Source organism: Pseudoliparis swirei, chromosome 13 (assembly GCF_029220125.1).
Source record: "Pseudoliparis swirei isolate HS2019 ecotype Mariana Trench chromosome 13, NWPU_hadal_v1, whole genome shotgun sequence".
Lineage (NCBI taxonomy): Eukaryota > Metazoa > Chordata > Actinopteri > Perciformes > Liparidae > Pseudoliparis > Pseudoliparis swirei.
The window spans coordinates 17676451-17701218 of NC_079400.1; the positions used below are offsets into that span (position 1 = coordinate 17676451).

At 42.4% G+C, this 24768-nt stretch overlaps 3 protein-coding genes across 5 annotated transcripts; 1 reads left to right on the plus strand and 2 right to left on the minus strand.

The window, feature by feature from the left end:
* Positions 1-1559: 1559 nt before the first annotated feature.
* On the plus strand, positions 1560-9032 carry LOC130203517 (aquaporin-8-like). 3 transcript variants are annotated; one of them, XM_056429760.1, is made up of 7 exons: positions 1560-1639; positions 6781-6957; positions 7190-7341; positions 7484-7610; positions 7691-7905; positions 8527-8661; positions 8747-9031. In XM_056429760.1, the coding sequence occupies exons 3-7, from the start codon at positions 7217-7219 to the stop codon at positions 8787-8789; spliced, it is 645 nt and encodes a 214-aa protein (XP_056285735.1). In that variant the 5' UTR covers positions 1560-1639; positions 6781-6957; positions 7190-7216; the 3' UTR covers positions 8790-9031. The 3 variants fall into 3 exon arrangements, with proteins under 3 accessions (XP_056285735.1, XP_056285733.1, XP_056285734.1); XM_056429758.1 differs by having other exon boundaries at positions 6781-7341; positions 8747-9032; XM_056429759.1 differs by lacking the exon at positions 1560-1639 and having other exon boundaries at positions 4385-7341; positions 8747-9032.
* Positions 9033-9053: 21 nt separating this feature from the next.
* Positions 9054-11355, minus strand: hbae5 (hemoglobin, alpha embryonic 5). The gene is made up of 3 exons (XM_056429767.1): positions 11192-11355; positions 10280-10487; positions 9054-9277 (listed from the first exon to the last, which is right to left on the minus strand). Exons 1-3 carry the CDS (start codon positions 11284-11286, stop codon positions 9149-9151), a joined length of 432 nt encoding a protein of 143 aa, XP_056285742.1. The 5' UTR covers positions 11287-11355; the 3' UTR covers positions 9054-9148.
* Positions 11356-18658: 7303 nt separating this feature from the next.
* On the minus strand, positions 18659-21099 carry zgc:163057 (Hemoglobin subunit alpha-D-like). Its single transcript, XM_056429768.1, has 3 exons — positions 20877-21099; positions 19929-20133; positions 18659-18907 (listed from the first exon to the last, which is right to left on the minus strand). Exons 1-3 carry the CDS (start codon positions 20966-20968, stop codon positions 18779-18781), a joined length of 426 nt encoding a protein of 141 aa, XP_056285743.1. The 5' UTR covers positions 20969-21099; the 3' UTR covers positions 18659-18778.
* Between the last annotated feature and the right edge of the window lie 3669 nt (positions 21100-24768).

Below are 24768 nucleotides of genomic sequence, written 5' to 3' on the forward strand. Positions count from 1 at the left end.
AATCTGTAACTTCTGCATAATATGTATACTCTAAGTACATGTTGATGCTTATACTGTTCTTTTTTTAATTGTTAATTATTGATCCTTTTACCTAAATAAAAGATGGTAATACTTCTTCCACCACTTCAAACATGTTAATAATAACTTAATAGTGATAATAAGGCAGTGGCGGGCCGTCAGGGCCAGCAAGGCCTTCTCTGCTGTCCTAAACATCATCAGAATATATATTTTTTTCTAAATATATTTCCCCACAAATATGTATTCAATTATTTCCCAGAGTAAGAGTTATTCTCTTAATTTCATAGCGTTCCTCTTGGTTGCGCTGCTGCCAGCGCCAGGTTGAGATTTGGAGGGCTGGTCTTTATGTTAGATCTTTTATCCAATCATATTCAGCCATCGTGTGTTGCCAGGGGGCTAACATCTGCCCTTAGGCCTTCAGAATCAACATTGAAGGCGCTGGTAGCTTCAAGTGAATGGGAATGACGATGTTGTGTCAACCAATCAGCTTTAGAGTTGGCTCCTCTAGGCCTTCTCGAAGGCCCCGGAAGCGGCACAGGAGCCAGCTAGCAGGCGGAGTGCTGCATGTCTTTTGATTGGATTACCAATATTGAGAGGCGGGTCCTATGGGCAGGTAGATGCAAAACCTCAGAACTAGGAAACTGAATTTGATAAAGGAATTAATTCATGGACTACAAAGCTGTTTTTCAACCCACAATGGCGGAAGGAGGAGAAGATGTCGATTTGGTCGAGCATATACTTGAAATCTGCTTTGGGTGCGACAATGCCCTGTTTAGTGAACAAACTAGTGCAAGTGACTTTTTCTTCTTTTTCTCCGTCCCGATGCGCGCATTCTGCAGCGGGCGAGACGGAGAGCCGAGAGAAATGACATGCTGTTGTGTAGATACGTCAACATCAGACGGCTGTTTAGTTTAATAAATGAACAAAGACGTGCTATAGAGAAAATGACGGGGGCGGGCCAATTTTTTAAAATGTCATGCGATCTACCAATACTACGCCGTGATCGACGTATTGAGCCCTGGTCAAGAGCCATGGCATCATAATGATAGTAATAAGAGGTGGATTAATTCGGGTGGGACTGTGTAGGACCTCACTGAAGGCCCAGGCCCCAGGCCCACGGCCCGCCACTGTAATAAGGGTTATGTCCACTGGGAAAAAACGAAGTGTATACCCTCTTCAGGTGTATTAAAATGATTGTATTGATAGAAAACAAAAAGATTATCAACAACAACAACAACGTGTGTGTGTGTGTGTGTGTGTGTGTGTGTGTGTGTGTGTGTGTGTGTGTGTGTGTGTGTGTGTGTGTGTGTGTGTGTGTGTGTGTGTGTGTGTGTGTGTGTGTGTGTGTGTGTGTGTGTGTGTGGGGAGACACCCCTACATCTTATCTCTCAACACCACACTAATTATTTTATGAGATTGATTGGCAGTCCTGGGAGTATAAACAATTGCATACGCCCTCCATAGATCATCCGGACACGACCCCTTCTACTAAACCAGTTTAGTCTCCGATGCTTTTGGATGACAGGGGGGGGAGGGGGGGGGGGTGAGTCAACAACCAAACCCGGCCCCTGTGGGCCCCTCTCTGCATCGGCCTCATGGTGACGGACAACATATTTGCAGGGTAAGAGACTCCATCACCAATATTCCAGCTGTACACGTCTATCTGTCTTCCAGATCCCAGACAGAAATGTTTGAAATACTGAGGAATAAATGACAATGAAACTATTTTAATTTATTAGTTAGCTGTTTCTGCAAATTGTATTTTTTTGACTTTTTTTCCTTTTGAAATCAATAACTGCTCATTAAGTCCAACTAAAACCAACTTAATGTCTTAAAAAGACATTATACATTTTCCTTTGTTATTACACAATCTATTTTTAGGGAATAATGGACCCAGAAAAGAGAGTTTATGTTTTATTTCCCTAAATTTTCCAAGATGCCTGTAAGGGTCTGTTCTGTGTCTACTCTTTCTACTCTGTCTCCTCGGTGTCTACTGTGTCTTCTCTGTTTCCTTGATCGTTTCATCCCCTTCACCTGCCCTCGGCCTCTCCTGTCTCCTTGATCGTTTCATTCCCTGCACCTGTCCTCAGCCACTCTCGTCTCGTTACCGTCTCATGTCGTACACCTGTTTTCCCTCCTATATATTGTGCCACTCTTTCCCTTGCCTGTTGCTGGATTGTTGTCTTTTTTCTGTCGTCCTGTGTTTACCTGATCCTGCCTGTTTCGACCCTGCGTGCCTGCCCTGAACCCCGATTCTCTGCCTGCCCCTTTTTGGACTTTGTTGTTTTTTGTGTGGTAACGTTTGCCTCATTAAAGAGCGCCTTCTTGATAATCTACACTGACTCCTCGATTCCTCTGCACATGAGCTCCTGCACCTCGCTACCTGTGATGTCGGCGTGACAATGCCAGGATTAAAGACAACATTGTCTTCCATAATGTCGGCCTAAACGTTTCTAATTTCAAATATACTAAATCTGAAAATACTGAATTCAGCATTAAAAGAAAAATGACCTCCGTGTCTCATACGTTGGCCAGAACCTTCCTTCACACGTGTATTTATTGTTATTGTTTATCAGACGGATGACAAGGTTCATCATCGGTTATCACCTTGATGGAGTAGGTTAATGTTTAATCAAATATCATGATGTAAAACATCCGGGGGAGGGGGATGTTGTCTGGAGGCTGCATGAACCCTGCCCAAGCTTTCCACTGGAGCCAGCACTGGGTCCACTGGGTCCACTGGGTCGGACCCGCTTGCAGTGCTCTGCTCCCTGTCAGCTTCATCAGGTATTTACAGTTAGGAGCACAGAGGTAGTTTTCCATTGTTAATATTCAACATTTTTAAAGTATTTGTTGTATGTATATGCATTTAGAAGTGTTGATGAAACTTAAAGGTGTCCTGTTGCCTGTTCGACCACTAGGGGCGCTATGGAACAATGTGTTTTTTACGAGTATATATGACTATCTTATGTCAATGGGTTGAGGTTGATAACAGTAGCAACCTCCCTCCTCCACCTCCTCCTTAACTCCACCCAGTGAGCTTCAGCTTCATTAGAGCCTGACCTTCGACCTCTAAATGAGAAGTGGTTCAAGGCCATTGTAACCATGCCGTGTATGTGGTTGTTTAGCATCTCTTTGTAGCCATTAGCTTCTTCTAAAGTTGTTTAGCATCTTTGTGTAGTCGTTTCCTTCTTTTTGTAGTCATCAGCATCTTTTTGTAGTCATTAATTCAATTCAATTCAGTTTATTTGTATAGCCCAATTTCACAAATTACAAATTTGTCTCGGAGTGCTTTACAATCTGTACACATAGACATCCCTGCCCCAAAACCTCACATCGGACCAGGAAAAACTCCCAAATAACCCTTCAGGGGGAAAAAAAGGGAAGAAACCTGGAGGAGAGCAACAGAGGAGGATCCCTCTCCAGGATGGACAGATGCAATAGATGTAATGTGTACAGAAGGACAGATTTAGAGTTAAAATACATTCAATGAATATGACAGAGTGTATGAATAGTTCATAGTAGGCATATTCCACGATGGAGACCTCCACGATCCATCAGGCAGATGGCGGTGGGGAGGAGGAGGAATCGGGCAGTAGGCGGAGTCTCAACAGGACAAGTCAGGAGCAGGAATTCCCCGACCCAGACCCCGATGATCCATCAGGCAGATAGGATCTATGCCGTCCCATAGGGTCCGATGACCCCATGAGACGTGAAGTCACAAGGACTCTGGGGAGAAAGCAGAGTTAGTAACGTGTGATTGAGAGATGAAAATTCATCCCTAAGGAAAGAAAAGAGGAGATAGGTACTCAGTGCATCCTAAAACGTCCCCCGGCAGCTATAAGCCTATAGCAGCATATCAAGGGGCTGGACCAGGGCAAACCTGATTCAGCCCTAACTATAAGCTCTGTCAAAGAGGAAGGTCTTAAGTCTACTCTTAAACGAGGTGACTGTGTCTGCCTCCCGGACTGAAATTGGAAGCTGGTTCCATAGAAGAGGAGCTTGATAACTAAAGGCTCTGGCTCCCATTCTACTTTTTAAGACTCTAGGAACTACAAGTAGTCCCGCATTTAGTGAGCGTAGCTCTCTAGTGGGCAATATGGTACTACAAGCTCCTTAAGATATGATGGTGCATCACCAATCAAGGCTTTGTAGGTTAAGAGAAGAATTTTAAAAGTGATTCTTGATTTTACTGGGAGCCAGTGCAGAGCAGCTAGTGCAGGAGTGATGTGATCTCTTTTCTTAGTTTTAGTGAGAACACGAGCTGCAGCATTCTGGATCAACTGGAGGGACCTAAGAGATTTATTAGAGCAGCCTGATAATAAGGAGTTGCAGTAATCCAGTCTCAAGTAACGAACCGTGAACCAATTTTTCTGCATCTTTTTGAGACAAGATGTGCCTGATTTTTGAAATATTACGTAGATGAAAGAATGCAGTCCTTGAGATTTGCTTTACGTGGGAGTTAAAGGACAAGTCCCGATCAAAGATAACGCCAAGATTCTTTACAGTGGTGTTGGATGCCAGGGCAATGCCGTCTACAGAATCCACATCACCAGATAATTGATCTCTGAGGTGCTCAGGGCCGATTAAAATTACTTCGGTTTTGTCTGAGTTTAACATCAAGAAATTGCAGGTCATCCATGTTTTTATGTCTTTAAGACATGCTTGAATTTTGTGTTGTACCTATCTCCTCTTTTTTTCTCTCCTTAAGGATGAATTTTCATCTCTCAATCACACGTTACTAACTCTGCTTTCTCCCCGGAGTCAATTTTGTTTCTTTTGTTTTGCATCTCTTTATAGTCATTAGCTTCTTTTATAGTTGTTTTGCTTCTTTTTGTACCCATTAGCCTATCTTTTTACTCACTAGCATCTCTTTGTAGTCATTTGCTTCTTTGGTTTTGCATCTCTTTGTAGCCATTTGCATATGTGTTTAGTCATTAGCTTCTTTTATAGTTGTTTTGCATCTCTTTGGAGTCATTAGCATCTCTTTGTAGTCATTAGCTTATTATTTCATAGTTGTTTTGCATCTCTTTGTAGCCATTAGCATCTCTTTGTAAACATTAGCATATCTTTGTAGTCATTCGCATCTCTTTGTAAACATTAGCATCTCTTTGTATCCATTAGCATCTCTTTGTAAACATTAGCATATCTTTGTAGCCATTAGCTTCTTTCATAGTCATTAGCATCTCTTTGTAGCCATTAGCTTCTTTTATAGTTGTTTTGCATCTTTTTTCCCGTGTTCATTAGAGGAGAGGAGAGCGAGGACTTCCTGACTAACGGTTTTCAATTAAATGTTCATACAACCACAATTAAACTAATATCGTCATTTGTCGGCAGAATGTGTGCACATATATATTTTCCCTTGGACATTGTTGGAACCTGCTCAATGAAATGTTTGTATTTCCAGACTCAATAAAGTGTTTGATGGTATGATAGTGAGCTGATAGCTACTCATAACTTGGACTTTACATGCTCGATGACTGCTGGAAGACGTCCAGAGACCTTTGCTAATAAATTTCATACAAATGATTATCACACTTTCTGTCATCGATTGACAGTCTATATGTTCTCAGTGTTTGGGTCAAAGTCCTTAATGGAAAACCCTGCTTTGATAGCTTAAAACATGGTCCAAGGACAGGCCGCTCTGATAGATTAGAATCATAAATCGGTGTCCTTGGATGATCTGAGAGAAAGCAGAAAGTTAAAATGAAAGGCCTTGTAAAAAAAATACATTTAATATGCATCTTTAAAAAAATTTAAAAAAAATGTTTGGAATAATGATGAAGAGGGATCCTCGGCATTGTACCGCTTCTGCATGTGCAGAATCATTTTAATCACACAGAGAAATATTTAATTAGTAATGGCAAATTTGGACAAACACGACTTATCCATGTCCTGTAATAGATGGATACTACTAAAGGTACTAAAATGTACACAAGTATGTAAGTTAAATGCAGAATAATTCATTGGTGTATGATGTTTCTATGATAAATGTTATATTAGAAGGTTATTAATACTTGTGCAGGTAGCCATTTACTATGGTGGAGTACATCTTGACTTTAAAGTCGCTGCCCGAGAACTATGAAAAACTTTATTTTGGAAATGATTCAAAAGAAGGGGGGTTTTAAAATATTAAAACATATGTTCTCATATATATTCTATTTTTGTTGTAATATAAACTATCAGGTCTCAATTATAGACGGAAAATACAACCTCACAGGTAAAAGTCCTGCATTCAACATGTTAAAGTGGTCAAGAAGTAGAATACATTCAAATGTACTTAAAGTAGCCAAAGTAAAATCAGTACGTGATTAAAAAAATATTTATTTGATAAAATCCTTTAAAAATATTTATTAAATAAATATTGAATACAATACAAGTGTAAGTTCAGAAAGGTAATGGTATATATTCTATATTAAATCAGACACTGATGACCCAGAGTAAAAGTGTTCTGCTTTGTGTTTACGTCAGGTGACTCGGTATCAGACGGTTATTTGACGTAAAGAGGGGGCTGAATTATAACGACTGTATCATTTATCATTTGGGACTGTGGGTCAGTGGTTAGCAGGCCTGCCTTTCAATCAGGGGGTTTGTGGTTCAATTCCTGCTCTAGTTGATCTGTCCTTGAGCGACAGGTGTATGAAGTGTCTGTGAGGACTCTAAAAAGATCAATAAATTAAATGGATTATTCTCATTTATCTGACCTTGCTGACTGAGGTCAACCTTAAACGGCTTTAATCCACATTACCTCTTTTTCAAAAGGTGTCTCTGAGGACTCCTTCCCGGTCTGGATCACCTCACCTGACTCCACCTGGCGAGGTGTCAACGGACTTGATTGGGCGGAGATTAAATTGATTCGATGAATCTCAGTTGCAGCCCTTCGGCTTTGATGTTTTTACGACTCCGTGATGCAACAGTTCAGTGTGCCAGCTGCCGGAGGTGAATATATAAAAACCACAGAGCGTTTCGACGCCCCGCACTTAGTCTGCAGGTTCGGGTCGGGTGTAGGTTACAGGTGCTGGAGCAGAGGTCTCTCGAAGGTAGAACAAAAAACAAAGCAGCAATGGGCCTTGAGAAAATGCAAATGGAGGACACCGACTCCACTCTCATGGAGAAGGAGCAGAAGGCGCCGGCGCCCAGGCCCCCCAACAAATACGAGACTCTGTTCCAGCCCTGCCTGGCCGAGCTGGTGGGGACCATGTTCTTCGTTTTCATCGGCTGCGTGTCCGTCATCGAGAACGTGCCGGCGGCCGGGCGGCTGCAGCCGGCCCTGGCGCACGGACTGGCTGTGGCGGTGATGGTGGCGGTCATGGACAACATCAGGTAAAGGTGTGAGGTAGAGGAGGGTCAGAGGGATTCAGCCATGTTGGCACGTTTAAGTCATTTTAGTGGAATAGATAGGAAGAAAAAAATGTACTTGACCCCATCTGACCTCAACATTTCTCTGCTGCTTTCCTTCCTCCAGCGGCTCCCACTTCAACCCCCCCTTCACCATCGCCATCTACCTGTGTGGCGGCATGAAGCTGATGATGGTGGGACCCTACCTGGTCAGCCAGCTGATTGGAGGAGTTATGGGAGCTGCAATGGCCAAGGTCAGTGGAAAGTGAACTACTCTGACTGGTCTTTTTGCACACACTTATAAACATGTGAAATCCACTTTGTTCTTTTCTAGATAATGACCCCGACGGACCGCTACTTCAACGCTACGGGAGCGGCGTTCGATATCCTGAAGTCGGACAGCCAGCTGACCGGAGCCATCTTCGGGGAGGTGGCCATGACCTGCTTGATCACCATGGTGGTGCTGCTGGTGGCGGTCAACACGAAGACGAAAACGCCGCTGGCTCCGTTCCTGGTGGGCTGCACCGTCATCATCAACGTCCTGGCAGGGTGAGATAAAGAAAAAGGGGGCGGCGGCCACGATGTGTGTCAACAGTTTATTGTGCACCGTGTTAAACATTACCGTGGGATTTTAATCTCAAGGTGGCTCCTCCCTCAGCTGCTATACTTTCACTTGAATGATTCAACAGGTTTGGATGATGCTAGGGTGCTAGGGTCCTATGGGTGCTCTCTCCCCCCCGAGAAGCTACTCCACAGGGTTTTATGCCCGTCTAATCTTTACATAAACAGTAAATCCATCAAATGACATATTGCTATTCTTCAAGCCAACATGTTATCCTTTTTTTCTATCCAAATTATGCAGTGTGGTGAATTTACACTTTTAAGTAGTCAATAAAAAAATATAAGAAAAACGACCATGCTTATTTATATTTGAGAGGTATTGAGGGATTTTTAAATAAAATAATTTCCCAAATATATTTAAATCATTATTTAAATGAATTAAAAAATAATTGAATGGGTGAATTCAGGCTGACAGGTAACAGAATAACTTGTTTTTAAAATGCAAGTGCCAATGTATATATATATATATTTAGAGAGAGAGAAATATATGTGTACAACTTTTACAACAAGTATATATTCATAATTCAACTGTCTGTTTTTTCTTCTCAGGGGTGACGTGTCGGGCACGTGTCTGAACCCAGCGCGGGCTTTCGGTCCAGCCGTGATGACCAACTACTGGTCCTACCACTGGGTTTACTGGGTGGGACCCATCGGGGGAGGCCTGGTGGCCGCTGCGATACTCAGGTGAGAGGAGCCATGAAATAATGAAATGAATAACTAATATTGCACGTGGTATATAGACTCATAACGACTCCCTCTTGTTTTTCAGGCTCATTCTGGGTGATGAAAAACTACGAGTGTTTATGAAGTAAGAATAAGAGCCTCTATGTGTGTTTATTGCTGTGCAGGCGTCAATAAACCTGTAAACATTGTCCGTCAGGATATGACTCGTGCCATAATGACATGCAGTCAGTTGGATGCTTAACTTTTGTTTCTTTTTCCATGTCAAGTTGTGCATTTATTTTTTTTTTCAATATGAAATAAAGAACAAAACGTGTCTGTTCATTTGTGATCCTGCAGACGTTTGTTGTGCGTGCAGTGAAAACTCATTTCAGGAGACGTAACGAAACACATAATCAATTTTTTGGGACATGCAGTTTATTCCATATTTGTTTTCCCACCACGAATGATACATGATCGCGGCGCACTGCATTCCACGCTGTCGGCACGCTCAGCGGTATTTCTCTGCCAGAGCCAGGGACACGCCGCAGAAGAATTTGTCCATGGCGACGTGCACCTCGGGGGTAAACTCTTTGGGGAACATGATGGCGAGCACCACGAGGATGCAGTGGGACAGGAGCTGTGGGTGGCACAATAAACAAGTGTACATCAAGTCTATGCGTAACACTGGGAAAATACATCTCAATAATACAAAAACAAAAGTTTAGAACAAGAGAACAGTTTCTTATGTTAACATCCTTATGATAGATACACTTGAAATGTGAGTTACATGCGAAACATGCTCCAAGTACAACTTCTTAACTGGTGAATCAGCCTTGAATACAAATACGAGTCTTACTTTTGTCAGATTTAACCGAAATTAAGTGAAGACGAGGTCAAGTCTAGACTACACTCAAAGAAATGACTCATTGGATGAACTCAATTAAATTGTTGGCAGGTTTTCCATCCAATAATTATATGCAACTCCAACTCAAATTTAGCACATCAGTGCAATAAAATGTAATTAAGTTAGTCCAACTCATTTGTATCAAATACATCTAAAATAAAATAACGATATTCATTAAATTAAATTAATTTGTGTTTGTCCAACTCAAAATATAAACTAACTAACAAAATATGCAAACTCCACACAGAAGGAACACCCAGACTGGGAATTGAACCCACAGACCGGTGGCTTTGAGGCGACTGTGCTAGCCACTACACCACCGTACAGCCCTGAAAGTCTCTTCACCTCATGCAAACAACTTATTTTCAGCTGGCGCATGCGCAAAGAGTAGTCCTCAATGAAACACATTTATTTTGAGTTGATATGCACACCATCTAACCTAAATAAATCTAATGAATGAAAGTATTCATACATTTTGTGTTACACCCATTAAATATAAATATCTATTTTTGTAATTGATTTATTTAAATATATCAAACAATATTTAAATGTGTCACCTCGAAGAAGGGCTTGAATCGTTTTTTTGAGTGATAAGATTTATATAGATGCGTAATTTATGCGTAAATAAGGCTCCGCCCGTGCGTAAAAGTGGGCACACGTCATCCTAACCTCGGTATAACGTGAAAGGAACTATATAGACGTCTTGTCATCATGTCCATGACCCCCCCGTCTCACCTTGAAGTTGACCGGGTCTACTCTCAACTGGAAGGCGTGCTGCTCGCTGAGAGCATTCAGGCCGGACTTCAGGTCATCTATCTTGGTCACGGCCAAAGCGATTCCGGACATGATTTTCTTTCCGTGGTTCTTAACGGGAGCAGAGTTGGGACTCAGGTCTGGCCAGTGCTTGAAGTAGATCTTGGTTTGCGGATAGACGACGAGCAGCCTGCGGAGGAGGAGAGGACGCGTTAAATGGTGGGCGTGGCTAAGAGCTGGCGCACCTGAGCGCAAAACAAACATAACGGAACGGGACTGTGTGTGTTATCACATACATCGTGTGTGTATTTATCCTGTTAAAACGAGCTCCAGTGGCGCAATCGGTCAGCGCGCAGTACTTATATGACAGTTCTCAGCCAAGAAATGCCGAGGTTGTGAGTTCGAGCCTCACCTGGAGCAACATTTTAAAGAGGATGATAGATAACAAGGATACTGAACTAGTTCCATTGGATTGAAATTTGTCAATTAGTGTTAATTTACGAGTTGCTGTGTACCACAATACGATCAAACTAGGCCTGTTGTGCGTTACATATAGCACATTGTTTCCAATGTCTGACACTTTTGTCATTAATCTTTTTACAGAATACACAATCAACTAAACTAACCAGATCATATTGTCCATTTTATATAGTTAAATATATACTATATATTTACTTTTTTTTTTACCGAACAGAAATAGTAAAATATATATTCAAAATTAATAATACATTTAAATATATATTTAAAAATATAGATATTTAAAAAATAAGAAGAATTTTTATAATATATATATATTTAAATAGGTTGGAGCTTCGGCTGCAGAAATAAACAAAAAAGCACATTGTAAAACGACCTCCAGCATGAACCTGAACCATAGGTAAACGTGACACTCACCTGCCCAGAGCATCAGCCCCGATAGCATCCGCAGACGCGGAGATCTTGCCCCACAGGGCCTTGACGACAGCCTTGTCTTTATCGGTCAAACTCATCTTGATTCTTTCTCTCTTTCTTCGTGTTTGGACCTCTACTTAAATGCAGTTGGCTGGAGAGATACGCCCACATGTCACCGATGCCAAGTCAAGTCCCCCTGACGCATATCGGACCCACTGACGCCCACGATGCAACCGGCTGATACACCTCTCGTGGTCGGATGCCAGCCCGATAGGTGTTATCAGCCAGATGCATCGTGGGCGTCGATCGGCAACATATTTACGGGGTAACGCGTGAAAGTGCTTGTTACGGCCTCTCGGTTAACTAGGGATGCACAGGCCGCAACATACAAAAAGGGATACAGCTAAGGGGGAAACAAGAGGCAAATAATAAAGTTAAATACTTGAACAAAATAAGGAAGATTTATTTCAGTTAAAGGTTTAACGAAGGGCCGAATAACACAGAAGCAAAGCAACAGGAAAAATAGGCGTCAGGGTCTCCAAGGCCAACACAACAAACAAAACCACAATGCTAACTAGAACTCAAAAGATACCACTGACCTACCATTGAAGAAAGGAAAAACAATACTAAGCTCCCTGGCTGACCACAAAACAGGAGAAAACTGACACAACAAAAATGGCAGAGAACCCCTACAAGCTTGACCCGAAAACACAAATGGTGGCCAACACTTCGGCACCATACCACAGAATGGTCACAGCTCAGAGGTGGAGAGAGAGAGAGAGAGACTTGGTCAGGGTGTATATAAGCCCCGCCCGCTGATTAGGTGATCCCTCTCAGGTGGTGGTACTCCAGGCGTACCAGAACTGAGAGAGATAGCTCCACCCTCTTCCTGAAAGAGGGCCGTCTCAGTCACGGGACGTAACAGTGCTGCTCGTGTGGTCTCCATGCACTCAAAAAAACGATTCAAGCCCTTCTTAGAGGTGACACATTTAAATATTGTTTGATACATTTAAATAAATCAATTACAAAACGAAGATATTTATATTGAATGGGTGTAACACAAAATGTAGGAATACTTTCATTTATTAGATTTATTTAGGTTACACTCACAAAAACGATTCAAGCCCTTCTTCGAGGTGACACATTTAAATATTGTTTGATACATTTAAATAAATCAATTACAAAAATAGATATTTATATTTAATGGGTGTAACACAAAATGTATGAATACTTTCATTTATTAGATTTATTTAGGTTAGATGGTGTGCATATCAACTCAAAATAAATGTGTTTCATTGAGGACTACCCTTTGCGCATGCGCCAGCTGAAAATCAGTTGTTTGCATGAGGTGAAGACACTTTCTTGGCTGTACGGTGGTGTAGTGGCTAGCGCCGTCGCCTCAAAGCCAGAGGTCCGTGGGTTCAATTCCCAGTTGGGATGTTCTTTCTGTGTGGAGTTTGCATATTTTGTTAGTTAGTTAGTTTATATTTTGAGTTGGACAAACACAAATTAATTTAATTTAATGAATATCGTTATTTTATTTTAGATGTATTTGATACAAATGAGTTGGACTAACTTAATTACATTTTATTGCACTGATGTGCTAAATTTGAGTTGGAGTTGCATATAATTATTGGATGGAAAACCTGCCAACAATTTAATTGAGTTCATCCAATGAGTCATTTCTTTGAGTGTGTCTGGTCCCGGTGTCTCAGGAGTCCGCAGCAGCGACGGGTTGGCTGGGAAGTGACTAAATATGTATATACTTGATCTAAAAGAATTATTAATTGAGTTGCTCTCATTTTCATAAAAGATAGACAATACTTATTTACTCCCCACTTTAATCAACAGTCTAGATTTTTTTAAGTTAATGATGTTCTGCAGCAGGGGCGTTTGTAGGATTCAAAGAAGGGGGGGGGGGGGGCTAAGCCCCAAGGGGAAAGTTATGACAGGTTATGATTGTGCGTGGCAATTTTTTTGGGGGGGCCCCGGATATTCATTGTTAGAGACAGAACTTCAGGGTCAAAGTGATATTTTATGTTCATTTGGAAACTCTCAATGAGATAAAGTTGAACTAGTTCAGTGTCAAATATACCATTCAATGGCAAAAAAATACAATAATAATATATATTAATGCAACGAGTAGAGAGATGTCGATAGTTATTTGTTGTATTTCGAATCTCGCTCAGACCGCCATTCTGTAACTGTATACCTATAGGCAGTGGCGGTTCGTCCATAGGGGGCGCTAGGGCGCCGCCCCTCTTAAAATTTGGAGATGAAAAAAAAAGAAGAAGAGAAAAAAAAAAAATTCTGTCAAAAAACATTATATGCCAAATCATTTAAATAGTAAATATACCGTGTTGACGCGCTAAATGTGTGTGGGAGACCGTAAGCCCCTGTCAACAACCACTTAAGTTAATGTGAAAAAATATAATATATCGCCATTATCACGGAGAGAAGCCCTCCCTTTTCGAGGCGCTGTTCTAACGTGTGTACGGCATCGATACAACATTTCAGTCGTTTTGGCAATGACCGGCTTCACATTGGCGGATGAAACTGAATCTTGGGCGCACAAATGTGCGCGCGATTGGATTATTCGGCAGATCAGAGACCCGTATGTTCCTCAGCCCATAGAGCAGTGTTGCCAGGTCCGCGGTTTTCCTGGAATCGGGCCACTTTTGAAGTGTTGCGGTTGAATTTTTTGTCCTTGGTTCGGTAGACCTATTTTGCATGCAAATTACATGAATATCTTGAAATAAAAATCCATATTTTAAATGAAATAATTTATTCATACCCAAATCCTACCAAACTGACTCCAGATCAGCACGTACACACATTTTATTTATGATAATATACTGTATCTAATTACACAAGGCCATTTTAGGACCTAGGTGAAATAACTTGAGGGAAAACTGCTTTTAATGCTGGCAAACTAAACATATGTTGTTACTTTGTAGATATTACAATACATTTGGCAATGATAGTGTACGGTATTCTCAAAACTGGGCACTCTGCAGATGGTGGAGAAACAGGCTTCCGGACGCGCATGGATTAAGTTATCAACATTTAATGGCAAGAAAAGTGAATCAAACATTCAAAGCGCTCTCTCCTCGTGTCCCGGCGCCGGCTGCCAGCTCCACCCGGAAGCACAGCCTCCTCCGCCGCCTTACCTGAGAAAAGAGAAAGTTCCCTCTACAAACACGCTGTCTCATAATCCTCTCTTGCGCCGGTCGAAACGTCACTTCCGGTTCCGACGCTTTCACAATAAGAATCCAGTCTTGTTAAAGTCACCTTCACAATAAAAGTCTCTTGTTATTGAGTCACTTCACGGATTTCAACCGGCTTCGTCAATCTATAATACTAACATAGTCACTCATGCAATATACATTAATTCTTGCCATTTACATTTGCATAGAGTAAACATTACCCCTATGCTTCATAATACATTAATAACAATATCAATATTGTCTATTATAATATCTTTCTATATGTATTAATTTAAAACATAAGACCTCTGCAGATGTTATCAAAATAAACTATTACAACTTAACAATAGCAATGCTGTTGGACTTTAAAAGCAGTGTATATGGTTTGGCACGGGCACGGGCATATTTTGAGTTCTGATATTGGGCTGGTTTTTGGGCTGGTTGTGTCACACAGACCTGGCAACCCTGCTGCCCAGAGCTCCACGGAGGTACGCGAGCAACATAGCTAGCAGAAGCTTTATGTTAGTATGGCGTCGGCGACTGAAAACTCTGGTATCTCTACGCCAAACACCTTTCAATCGACGGTCAGATATTGACAAGAAGAGGCTGAAAGAGTTGGGACCCGAACATCCGGATTTAAAAATTCTGCAGCAAAGCGCTGACCGCGGGAGGACGTACACCCGGAGGTGCTCCTCAAGCCTATATGCTAACCGGAGCTGGTTAGCTGAATGCTCCATGAGTAATTCGTTTTTTGTTTCCCCTGTCTGTTTTCCAAAGTCCTGGGACGGAAACTCTCTGGACTACAACGGGGTGAGGGATCTACAGAGCTTCAGACAAGTGTAAAGCACGAATCTTGCTGCAGTTATCTAGCTAAGAACATGGAGCTAACTCGCTAACAGCATGAAGCTAACCCTCTTTTCAGACCGAACTGGCATCGAAACACAACAAAGAAGTTCTGAAAAACAGACACATTCCCTCCAGAATAATGGAAACAGGCTGGTTACAGACATGATTGACTTTAACCAGAGTTATTGAGAAGTTTGACCACTTTAAAGAGAGGAGGCTACTTTTCTTTACATATAGTGGGTCTACTCTGTCAAACAGTTAGAAATGCACTCTGTCATTTCTTCTTTTCAATGTATTGTATTTTATTTTTGTTTGTTGTTCAACGATATTCTTGAGTGTTTGTGAATTTTATTTTAATGAGCTATTTTTATTTAGCGTTATTTGTAAAAATCTGTTTCCTGCGGAAATTGCTTTCCATCTGTTGCACTTCCTGCTCCTGAGTCCGTTTTTGTCTCCAATTATAAACATAGACCCCAAAAGGAAAAAAAAACTTACTTCTTTTGCAATCTGGCAAAAGCGATGTTCCCCCCGGGAGGCTATTGAGGGGGCCCCGAAAGGTTTTTCCCCGGTGAAGAGGGCTGCCACCAGGAGGGAGGGCCAGGGTAACGAAGCTTAGATGTTGTCGACTGAATTGGTTCTACCGCAAAACCTCAACAGGTTTAATTTACAAGGGAAAATTAAGTTTGGGAAAACCCCCCACCATTTAAAACTGTGCGCGCTTCCCAAAAACCCCCACACCAGGGCCTAAGCCTTAAAAGGAAAGCTGGTTTAGGTCTGGAAAACAGGGATTGGTTTTGCCCCCGCCAAAGGGCTGGAGGAAAGGACTCCAAAAGGGGGGGAACTAAAGGGCCCAAACCCCCCTGAAAACACAAGGGTTTCTGGGAAGAACAAAACTCTTTGGTAAAAAGAAGCCAACCCCCTGAGAGCCAACGGCTGAACCCAAAGGGTTTACACACCTCCCGTTAAACAACTCCCCAAAAATTTCCCCTTTCCCCTTGAGGAATTTACCACCCTTTTAAAAGGGCCTACCTCCCTCTTCTTGGGCTACCAAAGGGGGAAGCACTGGACTCCCCAGATGAAGTTATTTTGGGGTTAAGATTTAAAGTGTTTGGTTTTTTAGGCCTTTTAGCCTTATTTTAATCCCTTTTTGTGGAAAGCCTCCTGGTTTCCCCTTTCCCCCGAAATCCGCCCTCTGGTTTAAATTCCGAGGGGGTACATTTTGAATTTTGGAATTTCTTAAAAACCCCAGGTTAACTCTTTTGGGGGTTGAAAGGGTTACCCCCTATTGGGGGGGAAAATTATTACCGTAAGATAGTACCGGGTGGGCCGTGTCTCTTTAGAGTCAAATTGACTTTTCCGGGGCATTTAACCACTTTTTGCCATGTTATTTGCCTTGGGGCGGGTTTTCCCCTGTCACCCTTTTTGGGTAATGATTTTTTAAAGCCGTTTGTCCAAAAGGCTGTTTTTTGCGTGGGAAATGATGTGGAAACCCCCAAAAAAAATGTTTGTTTCCCTTTTCTTCCCTGAAATAATTCCGAAAACACCATCAGCCACTTCAAACCTGTTCTCAGTTCTTTTTTAATCGGGGGGGGAAACCAATTTTGGGAAAATTTTTAAACCCCCTGGCCACCCGCCTGAACCTCCAAGCCCCAAAAAATGGTGGGGGATTGGGGGGGACAGTTTGAGCCCCGGGTTGACTAAGGTTTTTTTACAATACCCCTCTCCTTTTCCCGGTTTAATGGAAGCCCAAAAATTTACCAAAAAGGATAGTCATTTTTTTTCCCGAGAAACTTTATCCTTCAACTTTTAAACAAATGCGAATTATTTGGGGGTTTGGGCCCTTTTGGACTTTGCCCTTTCCGGAACGCACCGCTGCCCGCCCTTTAAAAAATTTTAGGAAGCGGTCCTATCGGTCCACTTGACACCTTTAACATTAAAGGTCGTTTAAGGCCCGGGTTAAATTGGAAAAGGAATTTCCAAACCCCAAAGGGGAAAAAAATCCTTTTTTTCCCGGTTTAAAAGTGTAAAAGAGTCAGGAGAAATTTTGCGAACCAAAGAAGCTCAACATTCCCTTTGCCCAAAAACCAATTTTTTTTTTTTTTGGGTGTGTGTTGGCTACGACTCGCATTTCCTTTTTTATTAAAAATATTAAATTTCATCTTTTCCCAGGCTGTGTGTAGAATAAAAGTTAAAATTAAATAAGAAAATGGAATCTCGTTTTCAAAATTAATTAAAATGAATATTAATTAATGGTGAAATTTAGAATGAAATTTTTATATCCTTATTTTAAGCAAATAAAACTTAAATGTTTACCTTTTATTAAAAATAAAATGTTTTTCCTTTTTGTTTATTTTAGGAAAACCCAAGGGCTGGCTTATTTTTCTATTCCAGGCTTGATTGTTTTTCCTTTTACATTCTTATTCTCATTGCCCCCCCCTGTTGGGCCCCCCGTTTTGACCATTCTTAAACCCCCCCCAGGTTTTTTGTATTGGGTCTTTTTTTATGAAGGGCGGGATTTTCCTTTAAAAGTTTTGTCCCCAAGGAGGCTTTTTTTTGTTTACGGAAACCAAAAAAAACTTCAAAATTTTTTCCTTTTCCAATTGGGGGCCACTTCCTAATTTATTCGTAAAATTTCTTTTTTAAAAATTTCATCCCGAAAAGGTAAACACACTGGTGCCCTTTTGCTTTGTCTCCTCCTCTCAGACACCAAAGGTCAGAGGTTAATCTGTGTTTATTGTTGCAGGCGGCAACTTCCTGCCGAGTGAAGCCAACGCATAAGTGTCAAAACGCATGCATTCTCTCTAATGGCCAGCAGGGGGCCACTCCCTCAGTAAACGTTGTAAACATGAGTTCATGACCTCAAGTGCTTCAAGTCTTTTTCAATCCAGCACGATGGTCATTTAAGTAAATGATGCTCCAGTTTAGAGTTAAACGGTGTAACTCGAGCCTTCAGAACACCGATCCGCAGCCCGGTGGTATGACATCACAACGGCGAAACCTTCACTTCTTCTATATGATTGGTGCATAACCGCGACACTGGATTAAAGAGTGGAGCGGTGAATACATTAAAAACATTTACTTCAAATAGTTTATTGAATTTTCCTTTTTTTTTAAATATTTTATTTCGGGAATTTTGCAACACAGGTGTAATTGATCAATTTTCTAATTAGTGTCTCAGCCAGCCAATATGTACAATAACAGGGCCAAATAAATGAAACGCGGCCATAATTAATTTCATCAATCACACCTGTGTTTACCCTGTAAATGTCAAAATGTCTGCTGTGAGAAGGGTTTATTTACCCTCTTTATTCATTATGAATGATTTATTTAGCAATGGGAAGCAGTGCATCATTTGTAATAAATTGGATGAACCGTGCAATGTCCTGTGAGACTTTCTATAGAAACAGAAGGCAACAGGAAAGGTGGTAGCGGCACATTTTATTATTCCACAATATTGCATGACGACAACTACACACGTACATAAACATTTCATATCACGCGGCATCGTGAACGGTCCCTTTGTACGAGCGCTGGGCTCTCATCGGTATTTCTCGGAGAGCACGGCTGCGAAAGCCGACATGTACTTGTCCATCGCCGCGTGAGCGTCCGGCGTGAAGTCGTCCCCCATGTGGCAGGCGAGGGCCACGAGCATGCAGTGGGAGAAGAGCTGCGGGGGCCGAGGGGTTAATGAGGTACTTAATGAGGTACATATTGTACTTTTTACTACATCTCAGAGGTACATATAGTACTTTTTATTGTATTACATCTCAGAGGTACATTTAATACTTTTTATTGTATTACATCTCAGAGGTACATATAATACTTTTTACTACATCTTAGAGGTACATATAGTACTTTTTACTACATCTCAGAGCTACTTATTGTACTTTTTATTGTATTACATTTCAGAGGGTACATATAATACTTTTTACTACATCTTAGAGGTACATATAGTACTTTTTTACTACATCTCAGAGGTACATATTGTACTTTTTACTACATCTCAGAGGTACATATCGTACTTTTTACTACATCTCAGAGGTACATATTGTACTTTTTACTACATCTCAGAGGTACATATAGTGCTTTGTATTGTATTAAATCTCAGAGGTACATATAATACTTTTTACTACATGTCAGAGGTACATATTGTACTTTTTTTACTACATCTTAGAGGTACATATCGTACTTTTTACTACATCTCAGAGGTACATATTGTACTTTTTTTACTACATCTCAGGGTACATAATGTACTTCTACTACATCTCAGAGTACACATTGTACTTCTACTACATCTCAGAGCTACTTATTGTACTTTCAGATTCTTACGACCGTTTTAAAAAGCAGTGGATTAACTGAATACATTTACTCAAGTTAGATATACTTTTCTTCTCAATATATCACTGTTGTCATAAAATAAGGAAGTTTATCAGAAATATCATCAAATAAATGTAAATACAGCTGCAGACCTGTACACAATGGTTAGAAATGACCTTCATCTCCGCTACGGGTCAAATGTGTTTACATTGAGGCAGTAGTTATAATAATATAATGATCTCTCTCCGTCACAGGGGCCTTTTCTATGTATTTTGGTATATTTTTGACTTTTAATTAAAGTACATTCCCCTGATTGAAGATACTTTAATGCTAAACGCAGTATTTTCTAAGTGTACTCCGCTGTAAGGCACCTTGAAGTTGGTGGGGTCAATCCGGAGCTGGTAGGCGTGCAGCATCTGCAGAGGAGCCAGAGTCACGGTCAGCTGGCCGATGTCCCGGGCGCCCTCTGCGATGGCCAGGACGATCTTCCTCCCGTGAGAGAGCAGGTGAGCGGAGCGAGGGCTGATGTCCAGGTGGGAGAAGTAGGTCTTGGTGCCGGGATAGGAGGCGAACATCCTGCAGGGGGGGGCGAGGGGGGTCAGAGGTGATGCAGTGATGCACACAATTGTAATCATGTTAATGAAGGTATGGCAATACATGGAGACTGATAATGGCCACTCCTTCATCATCATTATCATCGTCATCATCATCATCATCATCATCATCCTCATCATCATCATCATCATCATCATCATCATTGCACTCAAGGATATGCCACAATTAGATTAGATTAGATTTTACTATATTCATCCCCAGGGGGAAATGACTTGAATCAGCATAATTGCTTTTAATAAATAAAATAAATAAAATAAATAAAATAAATAAAATAAATAAAATAAATAAAATAAATGAAATAAATACATAAAAATCGCACGTTTGATGAGTCAGAAAATGATGAGTATATTTACCAGTGTCAGTATTTATATGTTTAACAATCGCCAAACCAACCGTTAATAATACGTATAATTTAAGATTCTTCAGTCATCAGCTCCACTGTCATAATTGTCAATAACGTAGCGATAAATAAGACACCACACACTGTTGTTGTCAACACACGTTGATTAAGTCGTCAAAAAGAGAAATGTTTTCAATTTCTAAAAAGTTTTCAATTTTTGTTGAACTTCTATATATTTATAACATTCATAAACACACACCTCAGAGCGTTACATCCAGCTGTCTAGCTCAACTAATCCAATACAGTTTCATTTCTCGCACATGTTTATGTTGATGTTGATGAAATGTCCAGAACCAGAACCCACCTCTCGAGCGCGTCCGCTCCAATGTCCTCCGCCACCGGAGTCAAACTCGCCCAGATCTCTGCGATGAGCTCCTTCTGCTTCTTTGAGAGCATCGCAGCCTGTCGGACGTTTCAGAGGAATTCAATGTGTATAATAAAACACAACGTTAGTCGACCATTTTATTATCCAGCCACCCAAAAAAAACCGCAGGAACCGATGGTTGAGCACAGAAGTTCAAAAGACCCTTCTGTGTGAAGAGGGTGGGGGGTAGAGGGCTTAGCGGCCCCTGCTCTGTGTTATCGGGCAGTAGACAGGGGGGGGGAAGCTATCTGCGTCTTTACGTGCGTCAGCTGGAGATTTCTCCACCATAACACAGAGGACCCCCGCTGTGAGGTTGTCCAGCATTGTGAGAGGTTGGAGTGCTGTATCTGATCTCTTGTGCTGCTTACCCATAAGACAAAAGTCAATATAAACTATTTAAATGTCCTTTACCTCCAAATAGAGCTACTCCGACTGTTCCCCATGTCTTTGTGTCTCATGACTCATTCTGGACCATGACAAGGATGAAACATGTCCAATGTGAGTCATATATTTTTTTTTACAGTTTAGGCTTTCCCAGATAAAGTCTCTGAGCTGCTGCTATCTGCAGCTCCACGCGCTGCTGATCCAGGGCCAGTGGGCGTGAGGCCACGCAGCCCACTTCAGATACCAGTTGGGGAGCCTTGGAGATGAAGACACAACATGAGTCTTCTATTTATGCATTTGAACAACAAAGGGTAACAGTTTTCTTTTTCTTTTTTTAACAATAGTGCATATTTCCCAAACATTGAACAAGTTTTATTGTCACACAACCTGAAGCAGGCTTCTGGGGGCCCCTGGGTTGGGATCTGGGGGTCTAGGACCGATCCAGTCTAATCAGAATCAGAATCAGAATCAGAAACAGTTTTATTGCCAGGAATGTTTTCACAAACAAACGAGGAATTTTTTTTTGGTGGAAGGTGCAACATTTGGACATGACAAACAACAATCAACACGACAGAAAGACAACAAATATGTGTTTTAGTTAAAGTGCATGTTAAAGTGACGAGTGTGGAGGAGGGAAGAAGAAGGAGGAGGGAGGAGGAGGAGGAGGAAGAGGAAGGAGAAGAAGGAGGAAGAAGAGGTGGTCCTGGGTGTGACAGTCAGTCAGTCCGGTTCCATTGAAAAACTTTTGGTGTGGCGGGAGGTCTTGGAGGGACTGAACAGGAGTGTCCAGGGTGGGAGGTGACCTGGTGAACAGGACCTTTTGGCTGTGGCTGCAGGGTGCCAGACGGTGATGGAGGAGCAGAAGAATTGTACCATCATTCTCCCTGCAGGTTGAATTTCTGCTGGGCCTTCTTGAGGTCCTGGGAGGGGAGTCACACAGGATGAGAGGCTCCTGAAATCCACAACCATCTCCACTGTCTTTAGAGCGTTGAGCTAGGTCACCAGGTGGTCAGTCTCCCACGAGATGAGTCCATGAGGGGACTGGAGGCAGCTGTGAGAGAACACAGCCTTGGGTCCGGGAGCCTGTCAGGAAGGTGATCCACCTGCAGGTGGAGTCGGCTGCAGCAGGGACGGGATGATTGTATTGAAAGCAGAGCTGAAGTCCACAAACAGGCCAGATGCTGGAGGATGAGACCTGTTGGCTCTGTAGGCGAACTGCAGGCGATGGGCCTGTAGTCATTGAGTCCTGTGATCTTGGGTTTTGGGGACGGGATGATGGTGGAGGCCTTGAAGCAGGCTGGAACGTGGCATGTCTCCAGGAGGTGTTGAAGATCTCGTGAACACCGGAGACAGCTGGTCAGCACAGTGCTTCAGGGTGGATCTCTCCAGGATGAGAGTTGATGGAGGGTGCTCCAGAGGTGTGAGCCCCTGATGGGCTGGGGAGGGTGGGCTGATGGTCTGTGGCTTGTTGATGGGGCTGTGGGGATTGTCTCAGGACTGCTCCATTGTCTTTCAGAACTCATTTAGAAGCACATTGTTCGTGGGGTGATTTGGGCTTGTAGTTGGTGTTCTGCCTGAGCCCTCTCCAGACAGAAGCAGAGTCGTGTGCTGTGAGCTGCTGTTGCAGTTACAGACGTTTAGCATCTCTCACCGCCTTGCTAAACCTGTATTTGGACTCTGTGTACAGGTCCTGTCCCACTCCTGAATGCCTGGTCCTTCTGCAGTCTTAGCTTCCTGAGCTCCGCTGTGAACCAGGGTTTGTCGTTGTTATAACTCACCCTGGAGCTGGATGGAATACAGCTGTCCTCACAGAAGCTGATGTAGGAAGTTACAGCCTCTGTGTACTCATCCAGGCTGTTGGTAGCAGTCCTGAAGACATCCCAGTCAGTACAGTCCAAGCAAGATCCTCCAGAGCCTCACTGGTCCACTTAACTTCCTCACCACAGGTTTGCAGAGCTTTAGTCTCTGCCTGTATGAGGGAATCAGATGAACCATGACGTGGTCAGAGTTTCCCAGTGCAGCTCGACCCTGCTGATTGTTGTGTAGCAGTGGTCCAGAATGCTCTTCTCTCTAGTAGGCATTTTATTAACTGTCTATATTTAGGAGTTCGTGGCTGAGGTTTCCTTTGTTAAAATGTACAATAACTAAAGAGTCCGGAAGGTCCGCCCACACCGTATCTGTTCGGTCCGCGCATGTAACCCGCCAGGATGAATGTAGAAGGGTTTGCAGTGAATGATAAAGATTCCAGGTCCGCGAACAGTGCTGTAGGATCATGCACCAGCCGTTGTTGAGGTAAAGCAGATTCTCCACCCTTTGCTTTTCCGGAGAGCTCTGTGTCCCGTCCGCTCCTGGAAGCCAGCGAGCTGGAGCGCAAATCTGGTATCGATCCACTAAGCCATGATTCCGTAACAGGACGGAGGATGAGGAGAAGCCCACCAGCAGCTGGAGTTCGCCCAGTTTGTTGCACAGTGAGCGGACGTTGGAGAAATATGCCCGCACTTTAACTCCACAGAAGTTAAAACGTTGGAAATAAATCCGCTGGAGTTGTTCCCCTGATGTTCATGAGCTCTTCTCTGGTGAAAGAGCTCTGGGAATCACAGCAGAAAACAGTATTTAAAACGAAAACAACAACAAACATCGCGCACCAACACACCGAGGCGGCCGTCCGCGGCGCCATCAGGAAGTGATCTTAAGGGTCGGGTTTTTTGGAATAAACCAAAACAATAGAGCTGGTTTGAAGACATATTTCAGAAGACTGCAGCTCCAACGTCCTCATCCAACTTCATTTTGGACTGGAGAATGAAGGAGGGACATCTCCAAGCGGATGAGATGCATCAGATACTCTCTGGTTATTGATTAGTGGTTCTTATGCAATTAGAGCACAGGTGTCAAACACAAGGCCCGCGGGCCGAATGCGGCCCACCACGTCATTTTATGCGGCCCCTGACGGCTTGAAAGACACATGATCACCTTTATATCCTGTGCTTTTATTTTGAAGGTTTCAAATGAAATGGATTTGTGTTATAATATTAGAGAAATGTTCTTATGTACAATATTTCAAGACTTGAATGAACAATAATCAAATGCAGAGAGAGTTATTTAACAATATGTTCAGGAGTATTTTATACACCGCTTCAGTTACACCGGCCCTTTAAGAGGCGGCCATGATGCTGATGTGGCCCTCGGTGAAGACGGGTGTGACGCGCCCCTGATATTGAGGGTTGTCTAAGGACGTGAGGGTGAGAGAGAGAGGGAGGGGGGGGGGGGGCACTGCCAGTCAGTAACCTCACATCACCTCCAGATGGCTCAACAGTAATTATGGTGATCTTGCATGAGCCCCCCCCCCCCATCCCCATCCCCTCACCCTGATATGCACCTGCAAGGTTTTTTGTTTTGTCATCATGCTTCATCAGTTGTGTTTAAAGCTGAATAATCTCACAGTTTATTT

Coding starts and splice junctions, on each gene's coding strand:
- LOC130203517 (XM_056429758.1), top strand. CDS start 7,082: ATGGGCCTTGAGAAAATGCAAATGGAGGACACCGACTCCACTCTCATG. Junction 7,342..7,483: donor GCGGTCATGGACAACATCAG/GTAAAGGTGTGA, acceptor TCCTTCCTCCAG/CGGCTCCCACTTCAACCCCC. Junction 8,662..8,746: donor GTGGCCGCTGCGATACTCAG/GTGAGAGGAGCC, acceptor CTTGTTTTTCAG/GCTCATTCTGGGTGATGAAA.
- hbae5 (XM_056429767.1), bottom strand. CDS start 11,286: ATGAGTTTGACCGATAAAGACAAGGCTGTCGTCAAGGCCCTGTGGGGC. Junction 10,488..11,191: donor GGGGCTGATGCTCTGGGCAG/GTGAGTGTCACG, acceptor CCTCCTCCGCAG/GCTGCTCGTCGTCTATCCGC. Junction 9,278..10,279: donor TAGACCCGGTCAACTTCAAG/GTGAGACGGGGG, acceptor TGCCACCCACAG/CTCCTGTCCCACTGCATCCT.
- zgc:163057 (XM_056429768.1), bottom strand. CDS start 20,968: ATGCTCTCAAAGAAGCAGAAGGAGCTCATCGCAGAGATCTGGGCGAGT. Junction 20,134..20,876: donor GGAGCGGACGCGCTCGAGAG/GTGGGTTCTGGT, acceptor CCCCCCCTGCAG/GATGTTCGCCTCCTATCCCG. Junction 18,908..19,928: donor TTGACCCCACCAACTTCAAG/GTGCCTTACAGC, acceptor CGGCCCCCGCAG/CTCTTCTCCCACTGCATGCT.